The sequence below is a fragment of the Oncorhynchus masou genome, chromosome 32 (genome assembly GCF_036934945.1).
Source record: "Oncorhynchus masou masou isolate Uvic2021 chromosome 32, UVic_Omas_1.1, whole genome shotgun sequence".
NCBI lineage: Eukaryota > Metazoa > Chordata > Actinopteri > Salmoniformes > Salmonidae > Oncorhynchus > Oncorhynchus masou.
Window position 1 is genome coordinate 26,855,383 of NC_088243.1, and position 23,970 is coordinate 26,879,352.

General features: G+C 40.9%; 2 protein-coding genes and 1 pseudogene across 7 annotated transcripts; 1 reads left to right on the plus strand and 2 right to left on the minus strand.

Annotated features, from left to right (window-relative positions):
* Positions 1-14,316, minus strand: LOC135525808 (protein phosphatase 1A-like). Of its 3 annotated transcripts, none has more exons than XM_064953691.1 (6): positions 14,216-14,316; positions 8,281-9,126; positions 7,950-8,067; positions 7,691-7,802; positions 7,256-7,313; positions 1-3,868 (listed from the first exon to the last, which is right to left on the minus strand). In XM_064953691.1, the coding sequence occupies exons 2-6, from the start codon at positions 9,115-9,117 to the stop codon at positions 3,839-3,841; spliced, it is 1,155 nt and encodes a 384-aa protein (XP_064809763.1). In that variant the 5' UTR covers positions 9,118-9,126; positions 14,216-14,316; the 3' UTR covers positions 1-3,838. The 3 variants fall into 3 exon arrangements, with proteins under 3 accessions (XP_064809763.1, XP_064809761.1, XP_064809762.1); XM_064953689.1 differs by having other exon boundaries at positions 14,008-14,308; XM_064953690.1 differs by lacking the exons at positions 1-3,868; positions 7,256-7,313 and having other exon boundaries at positions 7,687-7,802; positions 14,008-14,310.
* On the plus strand, positions 13,824-22,020 carry dhrs7 (dehydrogenase/reductase (SDR family) member 7). 4 transcript variants are annotated; one of them, XM_064953694.1, is made up of 7 exons: positions 13,824-13,929; positions 15,519-15,671; positions 15,804-15,910; positions 18,721-18,960; positions 19,059-19,181; positions 19,454-19,669; positions 20,964-22,020. In XM_064953694.1, the coding sequence occupies exons 3-7, from the start codon at positions 15,881-15,883 to the stop codon at positions 21,009-21,011; spliced, it is 657 nt and encodes a 218-aa protein (XP_064809766.1). In that variant the 5' UTR covers positions 13,824-13,929; positions 15,519-15,671; positions 15,804-15,880; the 3' UTR covers positions 21,012-22,020. The 4 variants fall into 4 exon arrangements, with proteins under 4 accessions (XP_064809766.1, XP_064809764.1, XP_064809765.1 ...); XM_064953692.1 differs by lacking the exon at positions 13,824-13,929 and adding an exon at positions 14,709-14,943; XM_064953693.1 differs by lacking the exon at positions 13,824-13,929 and adding an exon at positions 14,972-15,260.
* Positions 21,931-23,970, minus strand: part of LOC135525811 (pecanex-like protein 4) — a 9,638-nt pseudogene continuing 7,598 nt past the window's right edge.

The following is a 23,970-nucleotide window of genomic DNA, read 5'->3' on the forward strand; positions in this document are numbered from 1 at the left end:
TACATTCTGCAAACTAGAAATTTTATTTCAAAATTCACAAAGGCAACAAAAAAACTGAGAAGATGATCAGGGAAATACGAGAACGCATAAATTCACAAGCAAGGAATGCAATTTGTTCAATCGACTCACATAGCACAAAGTTCAGGGAACAAAGCTTTAACATTCTTTTATCCGAGCTAGAACATAATACAAAATATACAGTTTTGAACTTTGTAGTCAATCACAGAGGCCTCTGAGAAGCAGTTGAATCAACATAGACAATACTTATCTACAGCACTAAAGCTATTCTTGAATGCATTCATAAATATAGCAAACATGTACGTACATTTCAAATGCTTACAAGGTTACCCAATTGTTTAACACTTGCATTTGCTGAAAGTTGGACATCTGCAGGACTGAACAATTCAAATAATATTTCAAAAGATTCAATAAGTAACATTTGTTTTTAATATAAACCAGAAATGAAAAGGTGTACCATGTGACTACCAACATAGTATGCCACTTTGTAGAGAAGTACCCTAACTTGGAAACACAATTTGAAATTACTCCTTGAAGTGTCCCAATGAACAAGTACTTTAGGGGGTTGAGTTAGATTGGGTAAGGCAAATCGGTGAGCTTATTAGTGAGCTGAAAAGGTCAGCAACATTGGGTTCAGGCCCCCTGTTAAAGGGGACACAACCCACCACTGCCAAAGGGTCACACAGTATCACCACAACTGAGGTACATCAATATTATGTACAATATGGGCGCAAGCATTAAAATCTCTTACTCCAATATAAATATATTCCTTATGAGGCTTAAATAAGAATGACAGATGACGCCTTCCATGAACCTAAAACCTTAGTCACTGCGCAAGTCCGACAGTGCGCGAGTAGCCCACATTAAAACTGGTGTGTTGACAACAGAATGCTGACCTTAAAGCTGACTCCTTAAACAACAGCAGGGCAGCACAAAATCAGTGTTAAGTTGTACAGATAACAGAAAAATGTCTGGCTAGCCTAAAGATTTAGTTAATGCATTTCGGAAATAAAAAAGTATTTATTTCCAGTCTTGTTAAAAAAAACCTGACAGTAAAAGAATAAACCTGCAAAACAGGTTAAGACAGATTTTCCTTGGTTACATAATTTCGTAAATGTAAAACAATATACATACTGTAGTATTTCTGTAGAAAATACTTTAGCTTATAAAAAGGACAACAGCGTAACTGAATGTTTGCACTCCTTAAGCTAAGACCCTAAACAACTATACAGACGTTAAAAAAAGCTAGGGCTTGTATTACGGTTGTTCACGCCTCTTTGCACTCCTAAAACGTGGTTCCCTTCACACAAAATCACAGTAAAAAGACATTTACCAATTTAACCACATTTTTTTCTCAATTTGGAAAAGTGACTTGGTAGCTGTGACAGTTGAACCAAATGGGTATATTGCATCTCAACAATGACTACATAATCACTTCATCAGATTCATTGATTAAAATTATGAAGGCATTGTTAGACTTGTTTACCCTTTAACAAAATTGTAAGTATAATTGACATTACAGCTGTATCAATTGTCCATATGGCAAGCTCAGAACCTTTTTTTTTTTGAAAAGTTAATCTGGGATTTACTCCGTATTGTTTATAATTTCTGAAAAACTGCAGGTACGGATAAAATACAACAAGGGTGGCATATCAAGCCATCTCTAAACTGTTTCTTGGGGTCAAATTCAGGAGTCAACGTGGTAGTTTGTTGCCAGAAGTTACATCATTAGATTGTCAGTTGGTTAAAGAGAAATTATAAATTCAGTACGTTACCCTGTGTTAGACCAGTGTTTCCCAAACTTGGTCCTGGGTCCACATTTTGTTTTTTTGCCCTAGCACTCTGCTGCCGATAAAAAATTTTTTTTTTTTTAAACTTGTCATCAAGCTTTAATTATTTGAAATCAGCTGTGTAGTTCTAGGGGGGAAACTAAACGTGCATTGGGGACCAAGTTTGGGAAAACCTGATTTAGACAAACAGGACAGAACACAAGCGGATTAGGACACATTTACCTACAGCGCTCAATTCTAATTGATTCAACATTCAAAAACAAGAGTATCTTGCTAACCAAGCATTTAACTCAAGTGACATTATTTATTCCTTGACAATAGGTCAGAAAAGACTTGCAGCAATGCAGTTCAAAATAAAAAACATCTCACCAAGAAATACATCTGCATGTAAAATACAGATTTAGTCTAACTATTCATTTGATTTTTTTTAAGGGAAAGATTTACAGCAAAATCATACACATTTTAGAAGCATACCATATTGTGCACAGGCTCCTGGTGCAGTGGCTGAGGACTCTACACAGAGCCCCCCAAACCACTCAGAGTAAATATAAGGTACTCTAGGACAGCTCATTGCATTCAGTGGATTTGTTCTTGGTTGTATAGTTGAATATCGCAACAATTAAAAAAAATACCACCTCAAAATTGTTAAGGGAAGATTGAAGGTTCACTCAGACTGATGGTGGTAATTAGGGTTTAACTAAATCGGCACTTATACACTTGTAAAATCAGATTATCATATAGATGTTGTGATTTGAACTTCTCTCAGTACCAAACGCAGGCTTTTAACAAATAAAATGCACTGAATCTCAGAAATCTTCACTTGGCATGCCAGGCCATCATAAAGATGAAATATGTGCATCTGTGACATATTACATTTATTTAAAAAAAAATTCTTACATGAATGACATGAACATGTAAACTAGTCAGATTAGCATAAATCACTGCATGTCAGTAGAATTACAAAATGGTTGTGGCAGATGTCATAAGTTAAAAATAGCAAAAAGTCAACTTAATCCATCCAGTGTCATATAAAGTGTGCTCTGAAGTGAAGGGTAGTATCGTACTGATATACAAGACAGGTGCACAATAGGTATGTAGGAGTAATGGAGGAACATTTGCCATAATCTGCACCACCATAGCAAACATTAGCTAACAGCTACAGATCTACCTCTATACAAACATGTGCACGCACACAAGCACCTAGAAACACTTGCCACTACCCACAGGCAGGCACACACACACCACAAGTGTTAAAAGATGTCAGGTGAGCTCATCTTCATTTGCATCTAGGAACTGCTTTGTTGCGTTGTTTACAGGTGATGAACAAGAATTGCCCCCAAAAGACAGAACACACAATGAAAGACTGTAGTACCATAGTTACTACACTACGTAGATTTTTTTTATACAAACAAAAGAAATGTAGATATTAGAATTTATGGTTTAGAGAGCTTACTGTGCTGTGAACCTATACAATTTACCCGTTTCTTAAAGAGCAAAGACAAAAAAAAAAGAAAAAGAGCAAGAGGATAATATCACCTGGAGGACAAACAGTAATATTCACTGAATAGACATTTGTTGGAACTCCAGAAGAGCAGGAAAAGGGCTGATAGTGTATAAAGGTTCTTTTTTTTCTTTTAACTTTAACTCAAGCTGTATTAAATACAGGCTTTGTACAGGACAATTGCACTTCACCAAAACAGAAATATACAAACAAGGAAATTACAGCCCAAAATAGTTGTTTTAACTGATTAAAAAAAAGAAAAGAAAACCTAAAACATAACTACAGAGTCCCAACAGGTTAAGGGTGGGATTGAAAATAAAGGTGAGACAAAATGAAGGGGATCCTGAACTCCAGAGCTGACTGGTGCTGCTCTATCTGGGGTGTAGGGGTGTGTGTGCGCATCTCCTCCTCCTCCCATCATATTCCCTTCTTACAAATGGAACGCTCAGAGTGGTGGGGAGACAAGCTGCTGTGATTCTTGAGGGTAGAGGTTTGTAAACTCTGTGCTGTGTTAGTGGTAGGAGTTGTGTTACCACATGTCGTCTGTTGATGCTGAGTCCTTGAAGGAAGGAAAAACCCATCAGATACTGGATCAACATCCAAGGGGTCTCGATTTCAACTCCTGGAGATGTGCTGATCTTTGCACCCAAGAGGATAATTTTGTCCTAAACTAGTTACGAACTTGGACAGGCATCCAGTAAATAATTTAGACATGAGCAAAGCTTTCTGAGAATTGAGATTGAGATCCCTGGTATAAACAGCAATTTCTTGAAGTCTTCCCTTTTGCCTAAATTTCTTATAGAATTTTATGGTTAGTTTGAATAGAACATTTCACTAACAACAAGTTGTAGGAGTGAGTAGTCATGAAAATGTTAAGATATGAATTCTGCATTTTTCACACTGAAAGAAAACGATAAGAAAAACATTGCTGCGTTTTGTAAAAGGAGATCCAATTTCTGCTCGGCGTCAGACAAATTTTGTGCTTCAGTTGCACATCTCCACTCGGAAGAGAAATCTTTCCTCTGGCCTTCAAGACCAATCAAATTCCCGCATTCAAGAACAGCATTTGATCAGCAGACAGCAAGCCGACTTGATGGCAGTGGGGAATAATGGTTACTTTTAGCTGGTCGTTTTGGCAAAACATTAGGAAATGTAGCTGGCTAGCTTTCTATGGTAAACATAAGAAATCTAATAGCCATGCATTGTCTTTGCAAAAAAATACCTTGCTTTTTCATTGTGTCTAAGTTAAACGTTTGTTTGTCTGCTAGCCAAATATTGTTGCACTTCTGTTGTCATCTGATGAAAACAAAGCCATTTTCGGACTAATGTTTTGCATTACTTTATTTTGTGTGATGAAAAACTAGTTGCACGCCACTTATCACCCAATCTATAGCAACAAAAACGGTTGCCTTTCAATATAGAATGCAGGAGAAATGGTTTGATAAGACAGTTTTTTTGATGGTCTATGTTTTGAAAGTGCAGATCTCTGAACGCTCATGCGACCCCTGTATAAACAGCTCCACAAAATAACCATTTCCTTTTCAAGCAAAAAGCTTATTTGATCATGACAGTACCCAACCAGTATTAGAAACCCTAAATCAATCTGGAGGCTAGCTAAATACTAATTCACCTAGTTAATCAAGCACGACAAATGTGATTGCAAGTGCTGGTTTAGTTTCATAGACCTAGGTTAGGCCTAGTCTTAACATAATCTTAATTGAAAATACAATTTAGTAAACTGTTTCATGGGCATGGCTGACCTCTGCTAGATATGTACACTGGCTAAGTTCCATAAAAAAAGTTTGAGTTACAGTACAGAACCTATTGTCGAGAAGAACATTGGCTGTGTTCATTCAATCTCATCTGCTCAATACAGTATAAAGCATTTTGGTATCTTTACATCAAAGGCTACAGTGTCAATTCAGGAGTGAACTAAACAATACGCATGAAACAGCTGTTAACTGTGGGAAGAACTAAATGCATTCTGGGATGTTATGGTAACGAGCTAAATGGATTACAGGTCAAATGGAAAGTGGATTACAAACAAGGATTATATACAGTTGAAGTTGGAAGTTCACATCTTAGCCAAATATATTTCAACTCAGTTTCACAATTCCTGACATTTAATCCAAGTAAAAATTCCCTGTCTTAGGTCAGTTAGGATCATCACCTTATTTTAAGAATGTGAAATGTTAGAATAGAGAAAATTATTTCTTTCATCACATTCTCAGTGGGTCAGACGTTTAAATGCACGCAATTAGTATTTGGTAGCATTGCCTTTAAATTGTATAACTTGGGTCAAACAGTTCGGGTAGCCTTCCACAAGCTTCTCACAATAATTTAGGTGCATTTTGGCCTATTCCTCAGGAAGGAGCTGGTGTAACTGAGTCAGGTTTGTCGGCATCCTTACTCACACATGCTTTTTCAGTTCTGCCCACAAATGTTCTATAGGATTGAGGTCAGGGCTTTGTGATGGCCACTCCAATACCTTGACATTGTGGTCCTTACGCCATTTTGCACAACATTGGAAGTATGCTTGGGGTCATTGTCCATTTGGAAGTCCCATTTGCGACCAAGCTTTAACTTCCTGACTGATGTCTTGAAATGCTGCTTCAATATATCCAAATAATTTTCGTCCCTCATGATGCCATCTATTTTGTGAAGTGCATCAGTCCCTCCTGCAGCCAACCACCCCCACAACATGATGCTGCCACCCCCGTGCTTCATGGTTGGGATGGTGCTCTTCGGCTTGCAAGCCTCCCCCTTTTTCCTCCAAACATAATGATGGTCATTATGCCAAACAGTTAAATTTTTGTTTCATCAGACCAGAGGACATCTTTGTCCCAATGTGCAGTTGCAAACTGTCGTCTGGCTTTTTTTATGGAGGTTTTGGAGCAGTGGCTTCTTCCTTGCTGAGCTGCCTTTTGTACCTGTTTCCTCCAGCATCTTCACAAGGGTCTTTGCTGTTGTTCTGGGATTGATTTGCACTTTTCGCACCAAAGTACGTTCATCTCTAGGAGACAAAACGCGTCTCCGTGGTCCCATGGTGTTTATACTTATGTACAATTGTTTGTACAGATGAAAATGTTAACTTCAGGCGTTTGGAAATTGCTCCCAAGGAAGAACCAGACTTGTGGAGGTCTACAATTCTTTTTCTGAGGTCTTGGCTGATTTCCCCTTGATGTCAAGAAAAGAGGCACAGAGTTTGAAGGTAGGCCTTGAAATACATCCACAGGTACACCTCCAATTGACTCAAATGATGTCAATTAGCCTATCGGAAGCTTCTAAAGCCATGACATAATTTTCTGAAATTTTCCAAGCTGTTTAAAGGCACAGTCAACTTGGTGTAGGTAAACTTCTGACCCACTAGAATTGTGATACAGTGAATTATAAGTTACATAATCTGTCTGTAAACAATTTCTGGGAAAATGATGTGTCATGCACAAAGTAGAGGTCCTAACCGACTTGCCAAAACTATAGTTTGTTAACAAGAAATGTTTGGAGTGGTTGAAAAACGAGTTAATGACTCCAACCTAAGTGTATGTAAACTTCCGACATCAACTGCAGCTATCCATAAGGCAATGATAGGAAAAGAGCAGTTCAATGCAAACATGAGGATTATCCTGTGCTATGTCATTGTCATGCTATATGTCATCCTATTATCCATCATGTCTGAATAATTGTGTGTATATATACATATTTTTTTTAAATACATATTGCCCCTCCTTGATTCATCTTTAAAAACAGATTCTAAAAATGGTTAAATATGTTGAACGTTCCAAATTGAGCTGATGAAAATGGTATTTTTCCCCTCGACATACAATCAGATGTGCACAAACACACCGACAAACAAACGTACGTACATACGTACGTACTTGCACACGTACATGCACATTCAAATTAAAAAGCTTTCGTGAGAGGATAGCAATTGTCGGGTGATACTTACTGCGTCATCACCTCGGTATGGGTTGAGTTTGTTGTACACTGCTTCAATAACGCTTCGTCTAAAACACAAAAAAGTTACCAACCATGCAGGTTTAGCTAGGCAAGCAATAACAAAAATCATTGTATTCAAGTCCAACGAAAACAAAACAGTTTATACAGGTGAGCTAAATGCTGAGCATAAGAGGGGAAAACAGAAGGCTGGAATTGAAGGGCAAAATTCAATTAGCCCAACTAAAAGCCCAAACTTTCAAGCAAGTCCAAGCTATCAAAACCACTTAGGTGAAAAGTATTGAGTGCCTGTGCACCTGAGATCAGAAATAGATTCCTCCCCCTAAAGAAACCTTACCGTGCAAAGCATGCTACTCTATTTTGCTAAGACTTCATTGACATCAAAAACATTCAGTTGGCTGAGGTACAGTCAAAAGAGCTCACTCACTTGCTGGCCAGCTCTCCCCCAGGAGGGAGGTTAGGGATGCTCTCCGATGCTAACGTCCGCATCACGTGGACCAAGTCTGGAACCCCTTCGTTTCCCTGCTTCTTTATGATCTCTGTGGAAATTAGCAGAACCACACATTCTCTAAGTGGAAAACAATCTATGAAATACACAATTTGTGATCCAAGCTTCAAATCGCATTACATTCATGACAAGGTTCTTGTATTATCTAGGTTTCTATATGCATATTAAGATGCTGCACCTTCTACTCTGCTTTCCAGGTACTTATCCAGCTCCGCTTCCCTTTTCACAGCTTCTGCAGTCACCTTTGGAGCCCCTGGGAGGCAGATCAGCACAACACTCATATTGTCCCGACTCCCCTGTTCATAGAGCGAGTGCAATACAGACAGACTTAAAGTAAAACGTTTACCATGTGCTAATCATGATGCCTATTCGTGTGACAAAATGTTGTAAAATTTTGAAAAATGAACTCTACATGCGAGTGGTAACATTCAAGTGCATGCAAATGCTTAATTGTTTCTGTGAACAATAAATTGTTTCGATTCTGTGAACAATAAATTGACAAATCTCACCTTGTACAAGCAAGTGTCAACAATTTCATTGCAGACTCTTTCAAGGTCATCGGTCACCTCAAGCCTGGACCTGACAAAGTTACAAAGTTCCTCATTGGCCATGACATCCCAGATGCCGTCGCAGGCTAGGACGATGAACTCATCTTCCACCTCAGACCTTTCAATGGCATACACCTCAGGCTCTGGTGAAACCAGCTGCTCCGTGGGGCCCTTGCCATGCACACACTTGTAGTCAAAGTCTCCCAGTGCCCGGGACACTGCCAGAGAGCCATTCACTCGCTGGATCATGACAGAGCCACCTGCGTTCTGGATCCTCTCCTTCTCCAGTGGGTTGCTGGGCTTGTGGTCCTGTGTGAAAAAGTGCACAGCTCCTCCACGGCTAAGAAGACCCCGGGAGTCTCCACAGTTGATGAAGTAGATGTGACCTGGGGAAATCATGACCCCCACCGCGGTGGAGCCGCTGCGGTCCACACCGTGCTTCTTCTCAGAGATGGACCGCATGTGCTCGTCAATCTGCAGGAAACCTGTGCGGATGCCGGTCTTCACACTCTCTACATTGGGTTCCGGCTCCAGAGCACTCTGGAAGTCTGGGTTGCTGGTGATGTGCTCCAGAAGGTGCCCGCAGCAGTATTTAGCTACCTGGGAGCCAGCATGCCCATCATAAACCGCAAAGAAGGCCCAAGGGTCGAGCCCATGAGGCAGGCCAATGACAGCCGTGTGGGCATCCTCCATCTCCACCCTCCAGCCCTGCATGCTGCTCAGGCCATAGGTCAGACGGTTCCCCTCACCATGAGCATTGTGCTTCTCCATCTTTGGCTTGTCCAAAAACGCCCCCATTGTATCCCCCTTAAAACAAGAATGAAACAATTATTCTATTCAATTTAGGTCAGTTGCGTGTTTATAATATTGACATTTGTTATTCTGCTAAGCTCAGCTAGCTACAACTTTAATAAATAAACACCTAAATATTAGCCAGATAAATGTTAAGATGGGGATTATTTAGAAGCAGATGACATATCTGCAATTATTTTATTGCAAAATTATTAACTAGCACTTTAGGGCTGATCTCATGCATTGCAACACGGTCTCAGAGTATTTCGTATTATTCTGCAGGTAAATCCTAGACACTCCATTTCATATGATATCTTCGACTTGAAATTCGTACAATGTTACAAATTGCAATTCATTCAACATTAAGATTTTGCAAAACGTACAATGTTACGAATTTGCAAAACGTACATTATGTTACAAGTTCCAATTTGTTATGGCTAACATTTGCTAGGTGGCTGATGCTTGCTAGCTCTAGGGCAGGGGTGTCAAAGTCAAATGGACGGAGGGCCAAATAAAAAATTTAGCTACAAGCCGAGGGCCGGACTGTTCGAATGTTCATTGAAAAATTTTTAAATGACGCATATAGTCTAGTGAACCTAATTGAACCTACTGAAAACCTAACAAATATATTCCAATATGATCAGATAAATAAAGCAATATTTTCTTATGGCTCTGTCAGTAATCTTTAATTTTCAACAGACACAAAAGACAAATTTCCTTTATATAAAAATCCCCATAACATGAACATTAAATGAAAGAAACCGGTATTCAAGGCACCATCAGTAGCCTATATTTTCTATTTTAGCAAAAGTGGGCTAAATTTACTTCAAAGAAAAAAACAATAATAGCAATTTTCTATCATCCACTCAACTGAAATATTTTTAAAATATAATTGGATTGAAATACAATAAAATAAAGTGCAAAAATCTATTAATCAAAAACAACACTTTGTTTAAGGAGAAGTAACATGCAGTGAAAACAAATATTAAACTTTAACTTTTAAACTTGAACTGAGTAAAAACTCTAAATATGTGATTGCACAGTAATGTTCACTTGTTTGAGGTTGAGGGTGATACTTGGTGGTGTCCCATCTTTTCCACAAGTTCATCAATGTTCGGGGTAAGGCTCTGAGCTGAGGAAATCCTCAGAATTGATGAAATCCCCCTCCGTAAATGGCCGGGCTGATTTAGCGATCTCTTCTGCCAAAATAAAACTGGCCTTGACAGCAGCCTGGCCTTGTGATTTGGCTTTTTTGAACAGAGCCTGTCGAGATTTGAGGCCTCGTTTTAATTCCTCTGCCTTTTGTAGCCTTTGTTCCATGTCCATATTCTTGTTTTTGTCCGCGTGTTTCGTTTCATAATGTCGTCTCAGATTATACTCTTTCAGTACCGCCACACTTTCTCCACACAGAAGACACACAGGTTTTCCAGCTACCTCCGTGAACATATACTCCGACTCCCACCTTGTTTGAAACCCCCGGTTCTCAGTGTCCACATTCCGTTTTTCCATTTTTGATGGGTATCTGAAAGTTGATTTTACTGTGATGCTGACGACTGCTGTGCCAATAAATATTGAAATGAAGCAGCCTACTGCTCGGTGCGTCACCGTTGCATTGTGGGAAATGTAGTATTGGTGCGTGTAAAAGATCTGCGGGCTGCCGGCCGGTTCTAATAATAAATCAAGATCATCCCAGGGGCCGTAAAAAACCTTCTCGCGGGCCGGATGTGGCCCGCGGGCCTTGACTCTGACATATGTGCTCTAGGGGTTAAGGTTAGGGGAAGGGTTAGCTAAAAGGGTTAAGGTTAGGGGTAAGTATTTTGCATGTAACCATACACTACCAAAAGTATGTGGACACCTGCTCGCCGAACATTTAATTCCAAAATCATGTGCATTAATAGAGTTGGTTCCCCTTTACATGCTATAACAGCCAAAACCAGATTTTTCTGTCGGACTGCCAGATGGTGAAGCGTGATTCATCACTCCAGAGAACATGTTCCCACTGTTCCAAAGTCCAATGGCAGCGAACTTTACACCCTTCCAGCCAAAGTTTGGCATTGTGCATGGTGATCTCAGGCTTGTGCGCGGCTGCTCTACCACGGAAAGCCATTTCATAAAGCTCCTGACAAACAGTTATTGTGCTAACGTTGCTTCCAGAGGCAGTTTGTAACGTGGTAGTGCAACCGAGGACAGACGATTTAAACACGATACGCACTTCAGCACTCGATGATGCCATTCTGTGAGCTTGTGTGGCCTACCACTTCGCGGCTGAGCAGTTGTTGCTCCTAGACGTTTCCACTTCACAATAACAGCACTTACAATTGACCTGGGAAGCTCTAGCAGGGCAGAAATTTTACTGACTTGTTGGAAAGCTGGAATTCTATGACGGGATTACGTTGAAAGCACTTCAGTTAGCCCATTCTACTGCCAATGTTTGTCTATGGAGATTGCATGGCTGTGTGCTCGAGTTTACACACCCATCAGCAACGGATGTGGCTAAAACTTACTAACTTTTGTTTATATACAGTACCAGTCAAAAGTTTGGACAACTCATTCCAGGGTTTTTATTTATTAATTATTTTCTACATTGTAGAATAGTGAAAACAAACTATATTAAATCCAAAAATGTTTATATTTAAGATTCTTAAAAAGTAACCACCCTTTGCCTTGACAGCTTTGCACACTTGGCATTCTCTCAACCAGCTTCATAAGGAATTTCAATTAACAGGTGTGCCTTGTTAAAAGTTAATTTGTGGAATTTCCTTCTTAATGTGTTTGAGCCAATCAGTGTGTTGTGACATGGTAGGGGTGGTATACAGAAGAGAGCTTTATTTGGTATAAGACCAAGTCCATATTATGGCAAACACAGCTCAAATAAGCAAAGAGAAATGACAGTCAATCATAACTTTAAGACATGAAGTGGCTTAGCGGTCTAAGACACAGCATCTCAGTGCTAGAGGTGTCACTACAGACACCATGGTTCGAATCCAGGCTGTATCACAACCGGCTGTGATTGGGGGTCCCATAGGGCGGCATACAAGTGACCCAGCATCGTCCTGGTTTGGCCAGTGTAGGCCGTCATTGGAAATAAAAATTTGTTCTTAACCGACTTGCCTTGGTAAACTTTTAAAAAAATAAAATAAAACACTCAAATAAGCAAAAAGGAAAGACAGTCCATCCTGTCTTTAAGACATGTAGGTCAGTCAACCCAGAAAACTTCTAAGAACTTTGAAAGTTCAAGTAAAGTCACAGAAACCATTTAGCGCTATGATGAAACTGGCTCACATGAGGACCACCACAGAAAAGGAAGACCCGGACTTACCTCCGCTGCAGGGGATAAAATCATTAGTTACCAGCCTCAGAAATTGCATCCCAAATAAATGCTTCTCGTAGTTCAAGTAACATCTCAACATCGACTGAGACTTGCTTGGTCCAAGAAACACGAGGAATGGACATTAAACCGGTGGAAATCTGTTCTTTGGTCTGATTAGGCCAAATTTGAGATTTGTGGATCCAACCGCCGTGTCTTTGAGACACAGAGTAGGTTAACGGATGACCTCTGCATGTGTGGTTCCCACCGTGAAGCATGGAGGTGGTGCTTGGCTGGTGACACTGTCAATGATTTCTTTAGAATTCAAGGCACACTTAACCAGCTTGGCTACCACAGAATTCTCCAATGATATGCGCTTCATGGGACTATCATTTGTTTTCAACAGGACAATGAACCAACACACCTCCAGTCTGTGTAAGGGCTATTTGACCAAGAAGGACAGTGATGCATCAGAGGACCTGGCCTCCAATCACCGAATTGAGATGGTTTAAAATATATTTAGATTTGTTAAACAATTTCTTGGGGTTACTACATCATTCCATATGTGTCATGTCATAGTTTTGAGGTCTTCACTATTACTCCACAATGTAGAAAATAGTAAAATAAAGAAAAACCCTGGAATGAGTAGATGTGTCAACTTTTGACTTGTAACTTACTGTAGGTATCATACTAATTTGGCTGTCCCGGATTTACGTTTACTATGTTACCTCTAGTCTATGCGCCCAGTCTGCAAAAATAGGTGACTAATGTAAGCTAAATATTTGTCTCACTACACTAGCTATGAACGTCTATAGCGATCAATGAAGATCTAACGTTATCTGGTAAACGAGCTATGTTATAGGTGTTGGCCATTGATTGCATGAGTTCATTACAAAACAGTCAGTACTGCAAAAACCTAGCTAACCATCCAGCTAGCTAGATTCCTAGTTAGGTCCCAAGCCAACGTCCACTACTAGTTAAGTGTTCTTGTGTGGTTAGGTAGCTAACGTGTACTAAAAACATTACAATAAACAGTGTAGCTAGCTAACGTTAGCTAGCTATCTTGGTGTTTTAATGATGTTGGCTACCTAACTGGTTTAGCAAGATGTTAAATAGTTAACTTGCAACCAACATAGCTAGCTGGCAATATTTGTTAGGTAACGTTAATTAACGTTCGCTAGCTAAGTCTGCTAGTAAACTGGTATTAGCTACGTCACAATAACACGCTAACACTAGTTAACTAGTCATCGGCTTACTAAGTCAATGACCGAGCCAGGGCTAGTTACATTTCTAGAACAAGAAAAACTTTCACGAAATTACCAACAATGTTTTGAAGAGCGTTTTTTAGTTGGCTAACTAGCTAACTTTAAATCCTCCGGCGGCAATGACAATTAAAATAAAACATTGCGTCGTTGTGGGCCTCGGCCCCAAGAACCTCAAGCGTTCACATAAACGTTAGCATTGACAGGCCTTCACTCCCTCACGGACTCATCGCGCTACCCCCAATGCTAGTGAGTATAGCTAATCGCAAATGTTAACGGACTAACTTAGTAGACAGTTTCTTACAGGCACAAACAAATGTGACTTACCAAAATCAGAAAGAGCTGTTTTGAAAGTGTAATGACAAGCAGAAGCTGCGACAGAAACACCAACAAGATTGATAGTTTGTGGGTAACGTTATCTAGCACCTCTACCCCTCTGTACATTAATTTGTGAAAGTGCGGAACTCCCTGTTCTAAGTAAACCAGGGATACATTACTTTCTCATTTGGCGACGTAAAGTATATTTCAAATGTACCTCCTTTAAACCTTTAGGCCGGAGCTGTTGAGGCCAAATAGCGTCAAGCCGAAAGCCCCAGCCTCTTCACTTGACAGACAGCTTACAACAGGAATCGAAAAAGACCCGGATGTTGCAGGTTGCGTACTTGAAAGCATTACATCATTCCTGTGAGGCAGTCAGTGGTTGATATCCTCTAGCAGTGGTTTATATGCATGTCATATCAAAACAAAAACCCATACATGGATTAAACATTGTAAAGGCAAATACAGAATTAACAGAAACAAAAATACATTTCGTATGGAAATAGCTGTGGCCAATCTTATTTTTCTCACTAATACATGTCTTTGTCACATTATCCTTTATCACTCTCTGTCTCTATTAAAGCGCCAAATATCAGCATGAACACTGTCTATTTATCCTGACATGTATTTCTAAATTATAAAACTGTCTTTAATATCTTCTAATTGAGTAAACTGTAACCGGAAGTGTTTTCGTTTCTATTAATAGTCGCTTCCGGGTTATTTACGTTTTTATTACAGCGTTTTATTCTAACGCTGGAGAGCAAATACCTGTTATTCTTGTACTGCGATTTTCATAACATTTTCACACAAGCCAGAATACTATGGATTTGGGCGTGACGTTACTCATAGGAATTGCACTTTGCTTGCTTGTACAGTTTGTGTGCTTCTTATTTGCGGACTCTGACTTGACCTTACTATGGGCAACCTTGTTTGGGAGCAAGCCAGGTAACATACCTGTCCCTTAATGAACTTGTATTAACCAATAACTCAAGGCAGTCGTCACAATGTGGCAATGTACGAGGAGTGAATCTTTCAATACAGACTGTTACACGTTGCTCTCACTTGTATATCTTCATTGTTTCAGTGCAGTTCCATGTTGAAGAATCCATCCAATGTAACACAAAGGTTGTTTTGATGACACGTTCTGTATTCTAAGCACCAAGCAGACTTTGACCTCTCAGGATCTCCTTCAGATTTGAATAGCAATGTCCACACAATGTTGCAAAACAGCAATGAAATGGTACATCTGGAGATCCAGAGAGGTCAGACTACAGAATTTGTCATATAAACAACATTTATCTTTGTATTACATTGGTTGCTTGCCCTCAAAGGTCATTAGGGGAAATTACAACAACGTGGAAGGACCTGTTCTATTATAGTTGGAGAAACCAGGTGATAGTGAATACCGCTACAACTGTATGGCACAATATGACTGTTCACCACCCTCCACAAACAAGGTTGTAGTACTGTTTCTCAGTATTTGCTGTGAAAAGTAACACAATCTGCTGCTTGTTTTCTAGATACCAAGTTGAAAGGACTGGTGGTGTGGGTCACAGGAGCCTCCAGTGGCATAGGGGAGGAGCTGGCTTACCAACTAGCTGGATGTGGGTCTCGTTTGATTCTATCTGCCCGCCGTGTGGATCAGTTGGATAGGGTGAAACTTCACTGTTTGGGTGAGGATGATAGTTCTCTCGTCTATTGAAAACATTATTCTCTCACACACAGTCACAGTAGTAAGTGTGATTTTATACACCTAGCCCTTTCATTTGCAGACCAGTTAAATGAAAAATGTTTTCTTTCCCAAGAGCGCTCCAACTTGAAAGATAAGGATATTCTTGTTCTTCCACTTGATTTGCTGGAGAGAGCATCCCATGAGGCAAAAATGAAAACTGCTATCCAGCACTTTGGCAATGTAAGACCACTACACTTGATAATTTGTAATAACTCTCCCTTATCGCTCTTTATTTTATTGGGATTTTAAGTTAGTTCAATTTAATTCAGTGTCTGACCATTTCCAGTTGATTAACCACTCAATAAAGATGGGAGAAGTAACCAGGCATTAGTCATGTCGGACAGGGGTTCCCAAACGTTTTCACTCTGGGAGGGGGGGTATGTATGCAAGGTATGCAATGACTAACATGACAAGAGGAATTCACTACCGAATTTTGAAATTGCACCTTGAGTTCAGTTTGAAGCTGGACTGAGTTCCCTGAAATTGTTTTGTGTAAGTATGTGTGTATAGATAGATAGATCTATCTATGTATGCGTGTGTATATGTGTGTGTGTGTATACACACACACTACTGTTCAAAAGTTTGGGGTCACTTAGAAATGTCCTTGTTTTTGAAAGAAAATCAATTTTTATGTCCATTAAAATAACATCAGATTTATCCAATAATCCAAGTTTATCATTTTAAAAGACTAATTGATCATTAGAAAACCCGTTTGCAATTATGTTTGCACAGCTGAAAACTGTTGTACTGATTAAAGAAGCAATAAAACTGGCCTTCTTTAGACTAGTTGAGTTTCTGTATCATCAGCATTTGTGGGTTCGATTACAGGCTCAAAATGGCCAGAAACAAACAAACAAAAAAATTCTGAATCTTGTCAGTCTATTCTTGTTCTGATAAATTAAGGCTATTCCATGTGAGAAATTGCCAAGAAACTGAAGATCTCACACAATGCTGTGAAATACTCCCTTCACAGAACAGAGCGAACTGGCTCTAACCAGAATAGAAAGAGTGGTAGGTCCCAGTGCACAACTAAGCAAGAGGACATGTACATTAGTGTCTAGTTTGAGAAAAAGATGCCTCACAAGTCCTCAACTGGCAGCTTCATTAAATAGTACCTGCAAAACACCAGTGTCAAGGTCAACAGTGAAGAGGCGACTCCGTGATGCTGGCCTTCTAGTGAGAGTTCTTCTGTCCAGTGTCTGTGTTGTTTTCTTTTGCCTATCTTAAGCTTTTCTTTTTATTGGCCAGTCTGAGATATGGCTTTTTCTTTGCAACTCTGCTTAGAAGGCCGGCTTCCCGGAGTCACCTCTTCACTGTTGACGTTTAGACTGGTGTTTTGTGGGTCCTATTTAATGAAGCTGCCAGTTGAAGACTTGTGAGGCATCTGTTCTCAAACTAGACACTCTAATTTCAAACCCTTCTTACTGCATTTGAGCTAATCAGTTGTGTTGTGACAAGGTTGGGGTGGTATATATTAGATAGCCCAAGTCCATATTTTGGCAAGAACAGCTCAAATAAGCAAAGAGAAACGACAGTCCATCATAACTTTAAGACATGAAGGTCAGTCAATCCGGAAAATCTCTAGAACTTTGAAAGTTTCTTCAAGTGCAGTCGCAAAAACCACCAAGCGCTATGATGAAACTGGCTCTCAAGAAGACCGCCAACAGGAAAGGAAGAGACACAGAATTACCTCTGCTGCAGAGGATACGTTCATTAGAGTTACCAGCCTCAGAAATTACAGTTTAAATAAATGCTTAACACAGTTCAAGTAACAGACCCATCTCAACATCAACTGTTCAGAGGAGACTGCGTGAATCAGGCCTTTATGGTCAAATTGCTGCAAAGAAACCACTACTAAAGGACACCAATAATAAGAAGAGACTTGCTTGGGCCAAGAAACACAAACAATGGACATTAGACCAGTGGAAACCTGTCCTTTGGTCTGATGAGTCCAAATTTGAGATTTTTGGTTCCAACTGCTGTGTCTTTGTGAGATGCAGAGTAGGTGAACGGAAGATCTGCATGTGTGGTTCCCACTGTGGCTTGACCCCCTGCTGACCCCCTCAGTTTGGGAACCACTGATGTAGGACATAATTTCTTCGCATTTTTCTTTGCATTTACTTAATAGTCTAACCAGACTGGCCTTATTTATAAGACAATACATTATATTCAACAGACATGCTCACTACTAGTCTGATTAATCATGCTGTAATACACAAATAATTGTTATATACAGCCTGAAACATTTGTGTGTAAAATTTTATAAATGTTCCTTGCAAGCCAGAATGTTAAATAAAATTACATTTGAACTTACTCTACTGGTTGTCTCTGAGACAAAATGTCCACAGCAAAGTATTGTTTACCCAACTTTTTAGAGAGCCGGTAGGTATATTCTTTACTGAGGTGTGGATTGTTCTCCATCCTCCCCTGATTCAGAATATACCATTTTAATTGTACTGAACTATATACCTACCGGCTGTCTAAAAAGTCACTTATCCAATACTTTCCTGTGGATAATTTGTCTCAAATTTTGTGCAGCAGAAGGTCAAACCGCACAGACAACCAGTAGAGTAAGTTCACGTGTAATTTTATTCAATATTCGGGTTTGTAAAGAACATTTACTGTCAACAATTTTGTATACAAATGTTTCTTGATGTACATACCAATTCATTGTGCATTACAGCCTGATTTAATCAGACTAGCTTACTACCAACCAGCTCCCAAAGGCAAATTATGCACATGAAAATGCAGTTCAAGGCTAAGTCCAATATTAGCGCTGTCTTATTAGACGTGTTCTCTTATTCTGAGACATGAGTTTGTTTCCACTTGGAATCTGTGTTTTGATTATACCTTTGGCAGAACTGTTCACAACCAAGTCTTGATTTTGTTACCAGTGTATCATGAATTCAATAAATTCCTTTGAAGAATAAGATAATTGGTGATAAATGGCTTGCTTTGTTCCGGTCTCTCTCTGCACTATGCCCATTTAGATTGACATCCTGGTTAACAATGGTGGCCGCAGCCAGCGTTCTCTGTGCCTGGAGACCAGTGTGGATGTGTACCAGGCGCTGATGGAGCTCAACTTTCTGGGCACAGTGTCACTTACCAAGCAGGTGTTGCCCCACATGACGCAGCGAGGGTCGGGCAGTGTAGTTACTGTAAGCAGTGTGGTCGGCCTGGCTGGGGCACCTCTGGCAACTGGATACTCTGCCAGTAAACACGCTCTTCAGGTGAGATCAATCATGGGCCACCCTCTGCCCGTTTGTAGTTTTACAATATCTAGATAGATTGATTAAAATCTTGAGATGACAATCTACTTTTTCCACAGGGCTTCTTCAATTCTCTTCGAACAGAGCTGACTGAATACCCAAGGATACTCATCAGCACAGTATGTCCAGGGCCTGTACAGTCACAGATAGTCCAGAATGCTTTCACAGAAGAAGTGGGAAAGGTGGGTTTTGCTTCCAAATTGTGAATATTTATTCACATTGAATTTCTTTATTGAATTTTTTTCACATTATTGCTGAATTCATGCTTAATTTTACATCTTACGTTGCAATTGCATCACATTTTGTTATTGTCAAGATGTCAAAAACGCATTCATGGGAAAGCCATTGGTCTTTCAAATAATTGTCATTAAAGTATGATTTAACTTCCGTTGAACGGAACATTTTTATACGAGTGTTGACATTAATTTCCTGTCTTATCCCCTCCATATCTAAGGCCATTCCCACTGCTGGGGACCAGCAACACAAGATGGTCACTAGTCGTTGTGTGCGTCTCATCCTGGTGGGTATAGCCAATGGCATCAAGGAGATGTGGATTGCCCAGCAGCCCTTTCTGCTGTTCTACTATGTGTGGCAGTATGCTCCCACCTGGGCCTGGTTCATCACTGATATGCTGGGCAGGAAGAGGGTGCAGAACTTCAAGGCTGGCCTGGTTAGTATTGGTTTTCTGTAGGTCACATCACGATTTTGCTGAAGAATGTGTTTTCTGAGCTGCATACTATATATTGCTACAGTTTTGCCGATTAGAATCATCATAACTTAGAGCTCAGTGTATTCCATAGAGCAGTGTTTCCCAACTCCAGTCCCCTCCAGTACCCCCAACAGTACACACTTGTTGTAGCCCCGGACAAGCACACCTGATTCATCTTGTCAACGAATCAAGTCCTCAATGAGTTGAATCAGGTGAGTTTGTCTGGGGCTACATCAAAAATGTCTACTGTTGGGTGTACACAAGGACGAGTTGGGTAAAACGCACTAGGCCATGGATGGGCAACTCCAGTTCTCTGGGCTGGAGTGGTGTCACACTTTCCCTCCCATCCATAGCAAACACAGCCAATTAAACTAATTGCATTCTAAATTGAAGATCGTGATTATTGGAGTTGGGTGTGTTAGATGGGGATGGGGCAAAAGTGACACCAATCAGACCCTAGAGGACTGGAATTGCCCATCCCTGCACTAGGCATAGTTTATGCATGGCCTTGCTTTCACAGTCTAAGGTTAACCTTGCCTTTCCAGGCCAGGAATAAGGAGACACTAACCGTGTGAACAGTCAAATACTTGAGTAAAGCAGACTATTTAGAGCTGTCTCTTAACAGCTAGGGGGCTCAGCTGTTACTGACCTTGCTTCAGCCTGATAAAGAGAAGGGGTGGCCACACTGGCCAGGGTATAGCAGTGGGCATGACTGATTCCCAGTGGCAGTGACTGACTTCTACGTCTGGTGGCCTCTGCTGGACAGCTGAGGGCCACGCAGAAAGGTCATTTTCTGACTGACCAGACATTTGTCAGGATTTGAATGGACAATGTCGCCCAACCACTGTGGTTTAGTTGTGTGTAGGAATGCTCAAGGTTTGGTCAATATATTTAAAAAATTATACAAAGAAGACAAAATACAGACTGAGGAAAGGCAAAGGTAACTTAGAGAGTTTGCAGGTTTTCATTCTTCATCTGTCAATGAACAGTATTTGAAATCTAGACACCTAAAACAGACAATGAAGCAAGATCGGCCTCAGAACATAGGACATATGGATAAAGTAGAATCAGTCACCTTTCATTAAACTGAGATATGACCTATTCCCATATCATCCTGTTGACAAGTCCATGTTCTGATGCCTTAACTTCTTGAGTGACAGAGCGTCTCCCCAGAATGTAAAAATGTTTATATTTTGCCGGTGATAGATTTTTAACAGTTGAAAAAACAACTTTAAAATTAAGCTTTGTTTTACAGGATGCAGACTCTGCGTACTTCACAAAGCCAAAGCCCAAGTCTTCCTGAAAGGCATTCCAAATGCTTGAGCTCCAACTTGAAATGGGTGAACTTGAATCTGGAAGCAATTGTCTCATTTTTGGCTGTACTAAAACATTTTCCTTTCAGCTCTCTTCACAAAGCAGAAGAATAGGGATGAGGGTGGAAATAGAGACATTGAAGATTTTTCTCTAGCCTACGAAATTAGGATGTGTCCAGGCTGACTCAGTTGATGGGGGGAAAAAAGTATTTCAGAATAAGGAGGAACATTAAATTGATTGTCTGATAGGTGGAGTATAATTAATGCACTCCCCACAGATCTGTGATGAATGTCTATAGCACTGACCAATCTCCAGTAAACAATAGCCTATCAGGTTTCTTTGAAAACGTTAAGTGTATATACAATTACACACCAGTATGTACAAGAGAACATTAGTTAGTCTTAACAAGAACTGTAAACAAAATTATAGCAAAATTAAGACCAACTGAAAGGCACATCCTTGTATTTAACACTGAATAATAATATAAAAAAGCAACATTTTTGTCCAATTTTGTCTTTGGGAGCATTACATAACTGTATTTGAGGGAAAACAATTACTAAATAAGTTTATCATGAAATTGGCACTGTGTTGGCTGTCCACGATTAAATTTAATTTACACATGATACAATTGTTTTTTCCAGAATGATAAATGTATTCTGAATAATTATATCCCATGTAAATGTTGTTTTCTCCAGAAAGCTGATATTTCGTTGTTTGAACTAGTACCACACCTTTGTTAATGTCGCTCCTGCATGAATGAAACCATTTGTTTTAATCTGCCTTCCAGGTACTTTCCTAAGATACCCTTGTGCAGGGGTAGGCGACTAGATTCACTTGTAAACTGCAAATTGACCACAAATAAGCCCAAAAGAGATTGAATTGAGCAAAAAATGATTTCATACATTGAGACATGAGCACCTGTTTTTATTTGTAGAAACACTTTTTGTCAAATTTCTAGTGATTATATTTTTTTCACAAACTAAAATCCCCAAAATACATTGAATCTTGTATTTTACAAAACTTTTTGGGGCCAAAAATTAATTGCGGGCCAGTATTGGCTCACATATACAGGTCACAACATTGGGCTTACCCAATGACAAAGTTAGGCAAACACGAGGCAGGGTGGGTATAGGGAAGTCAGTGAAGATGGCATATCCCAACAAGGGGTTGAGGTTAGAAGCAGGGGGACAGAGGAGTAGATGGGGTACCCCAGAGAGGAGGGGGGGGTCGGCTGCCTGGACAGTGAGGTTCCTCAGCATGATGGGGTGGGCCTGGTTGCTGTAGTGCTCCTCATCAGCGTTGGTGGCGTAGAGCAGGTCCCGGGACAGGTTAGCCCACTGGCCACGCACCACCACCTCATTCGGACGGCCTACCTGAACCAGCCCTGTGTAAGTGCTCTGTGGAGACAGAGACAGGCAGGTAGAGGTTACTTACTGTACTGACCACTAGCTCAGTTTAAAATACACACACCCCAAAGATAACACCACACAAAACACTATATAAACTAAACAAACCATTTTTAAGCAATGTTAATAGTTCATCAGTTGTTTGTTGGGTTACTTTAGTGAGAACCCTGTGAGTTAGTAAGGTAACAGAAACACAGGTGTAGTGTGGTTACCAGGGTTAGGTCATGGCCCGGTGAGAAGAGGGTTTCTTCTGTAGGACACAGTCCTGCCAGCCACCAGGACGATGTACCAGTCCCTCTCATACTCCTCCAGTGTGCTGAACAGCTCCTCAAGACTCTATTGGCCCCAGACTCACCTGATCAAACAGCAGCTTGAAACTGTACCTGCAGGTAAATAGATCAGGTACAAGCTTTGGATAGCAACATTTAATGTGTAACACACATCCAGTATATACGTTTTAGATTCCATATGTTGGGTAGCAGCTACACGCATGTTTCACCCCTGCCCTCTTTACCTGAAAGCCGTAAGTGCAAGCTGGTCAAGTTATTTGTTTTCAGAGAGCCACTCCAGCCCCTCTGTCCAAGGCACATCCCCACAGTAGACCCTGTAGACATAGCTGGGGCTGGTAAAGGCAGACTCTGTCCCCAGGGAGATGAGGCATGACTGGTCCCTCAGCTCCTCATCCTCCTTCAGGGCTTTGGCCACATCTTCGAAAGCCTTGTCCTGAATGGACAGCGCCAACTGCCCCAGAGTGAACCGAAACCACTCGGGAACAAAAGCATAGGGCTGCTGCAACCGGGATGATAAGGGGGATGTCTTTCACCCAGGGGGCAGACTGAACAGCTCAGTGTGGGGGCAGCTAAAGTTTGCATGGGCCAAGATGCCGGAGGACTCTGTGGGGGGTACTTCAGGGTTCCTGCCCTTGTCCACAGCCGGGAGCCCCAGAGCCTGGAGGGACGAGAGGGCCTACTTTTCAAACCTACTGCCCATCTCCACAGAGCCTGGCAGTGAGGGGCTGGTGTGGAGCACTGTGTCCCCCAGCTGGGCCTCCGTACTTACCAGCACCACCATCCTCCTGGCTGGCTGAGCCCCAAACAGGTCATCCTCATCTGACCAGTCTCCGGAGGTCGTCAATCTGGAGCTGTCCCGTCCATAATTGAGAAAAGAGACGGACTCCACCATAACAGCCTCTGAAGGCTGGGTGACAGTTGACTGGCCAAGATGGGAGGGCTGGAACTTACTTTCCTTTCCTGGTGTCCCCAGTAAAAGTCTTATGTCTTGGGAGAGTTCCTCAGCAGCAGCTACACCAGGGCCTTCAGGATGTCATCCTGGACTTCCTCAGGTCATGCGAGCACATTTCGGGCATCAGAGTAGACGTGGACAGGCAGGGCAGCACATGGGGTGAAGGCGTTACCCAAGTGCAGGTTTAACCCCTGGTTGAGTCCAAGCTGCTCAAAGGCCCCCTCAAACACCTCATCCACCCTCCGAGCCTCCACTGTATGGCACGAGGTGTCCTGCAGCTCCAGACCCTGAAACAAAATG

Coding starts and splice junctions, on each gene's coding strand:
- dhrs7 (XM_064953692.1), top strand. CDS start 14,820: ATGGATTTGGGCGTGACGTTACTCATAGGAATTGCACTTTGCTTGCTT. Junction 15,911..18,720: donor CTATCCAGCACTTTGGCAAT/GTAAGACCACTA, acceptor ATGCCCATTTAG/ATTGACATCCTGGTTAACAA. Junction 19,182..19,453: donor TCACAGAAGAAGTGGGAAAG/GTGGGTTTTGCT, acceptor TCCATATCTAAG/GCCATTCCCACTGCTGGGGA.
- LOC135525808 (XM_064953689.1), bottom strand. CDS start 14,124: ATGTACAGAGGGGTAGAGGTGCTAGATAACGTTACCCACAAACTATCA. Junction 9,127..14,007: donor AACAGCTCTTTCTGATTTTG/GTAAGTCACATT, acceptor TCTTGTTTTAAG/GGGGATACAATGGGGGCGTT. Junction 8,068..8,280: donor TTGACACTTGCTTGTACAAG/GTGAGATTTGTC, acceptor CTCTATGAACAG/GGGAGTCGGGACAATATGAG.